At 38.8% G+C, this 1,209-nt stretch overlaps 1 protein-coding gene across 1 annotated transcript; it reads left to right on the top strand.

Annotated features, from left to right (window-relative positions):
* The first annotated feature begins 259 nt into the window (after window positions 1-259).
* Window positions 260-953, top strand: LOC145802179 (uncharacterized). The gene is made up of 2 exons (XM_082894846.1): window positions 260-676; window positions 795-953. Exons 1-2 carry the CDS (start codon window positions 260-262, stop codon window positions 951-953), a joined length of 576 nt encoding a protein of 191 aa, XP_082750972.1.
* The last annotated feature ends 256 nt before the right edge of the window (window positions 954-1,209 follow it).

Raw genomic sequence — 1,209 nt, 5'->3', positions numbered from 1 at the left:
AAGATATGGCGACATTATCTTTATGGAGCAACATGTGAAGTCTTCACCAACCACAAGAGTCTCAAGTATTTCTTTACTCAAAATGAGCTTAATATGCGACAAAGACGATGGTTAGAACTCATCAAGGATTATAACTTGTAGATTCACTATCATCCCAACAAAGCCAATACAGTAATAGATGCTCCTAGTAAAAAGTCAACAAGGAAATTTAGCATGTTTGTTTACGGAGCGGAATGAACTATTACTTGACATGGAAAGAATGGAGGTGGAAATTGTACTACATGAACGGAGTGGAATATTAGCCGCAATGGCAGCACAACCGGCCATTATTAAGGAAATTAAACAAAGGCAATTGGAGGATGAATTTCTCAAGAAAGTACATGATAAGATAAAAACAAAGCCAAGACCGGGATTTTCTTTGGAAGCTCAAGTGTTGAAATTCAAGGGAAGATTGTGTGTTCCTAATGTCCCTGAAATTAAAGGAAGAGTCTTAGAAGAAGCTCACAAGTCCAAATTTGCTATACATCTCGGAAATACCAAAATGTACCAAGATATCAAGCAAGCTTTTTCGGTGGCCCAATATGAAGAGAGAAATTGCAGAGTTCATTTCAAGGTGCCTTCAATGTCAACAAGTGAAAGCGGAGTTACTTCAACCTCTCCCTACTCCGGAATGGAAGTAGGAGCATATAACTATGGATTTTATTGTGGGCTTATCCCTAACACCCCGAGGTATGGATTCTATATGGGTTGTTGTGGATTGATTAACTAAGTCTGCTCACTTTTTTTCTGTGAAGACTGTTTATAATGCTGATCGACTTGCTACTGTGTACATTGCTGAGATTATTCGATTGCATGGTGTTCCGATTTCCATTGTGTTGGATAGAGATTCTAAGTTTGTGTCAAGGTTTTGGCAAAGCTTACAAAAAAACATTGGAGATGGAGTTGAGGTTTAGTACCGCATTTCATCCACAAACCGATAGGCAATCTAAAAGAACTATATAGACGTTGGAAGACATGCTCCGGGTGTGTGTTTTGGATTTCTGTGAAAGTTGGGAAACTCATTTACTTTCGGCAGAATTTGCTTATAATAATAGTTTCCACTCCAGTATTGGAATGACACCATATGAAGCTTTGTATGGGAGAAAATGTCGAACTCCGATTTGTTGGACCGAGGTTGGGAATATGTCGTTGATTGGGCCTGAAATTGTG

This window comes from Camellia sinensis, chromosome 11 (genome assembly GCF_055761805.1).
Source record: "Camellia sinensis isolate YWXY chromosome 11, ASM5576180v1, whole genome shotgun sequence".
NCBI lineage: Eukaryota > Viridiplantae > Streptophyta > Magnoliopsida > Ericales > Theaceae > Camellia > Camellia sinensis.
The sequence above is the reverse complement of the archived record's forward strand: the minus strand, read 5'-3'. Positions and strand labels throughout refer to the sequence as shown.

Bases quoted from the DNA above. Each gene is read 5' to 3' on its own strand.
- LOC145802179 (XM_082894846.1), top strand. From the start codon at position 260: ATGGAGGTGGAAATTGTACTACATGAACGGAGTGGAATATTAGCCGCA. The intron at 677-794 runs GTAGGAGCATAT...TTTTCTGTGAAG, and splicing joins CTCCCTACTCCGGAATGGAA to ACTGTTTATAATGCTGATCG.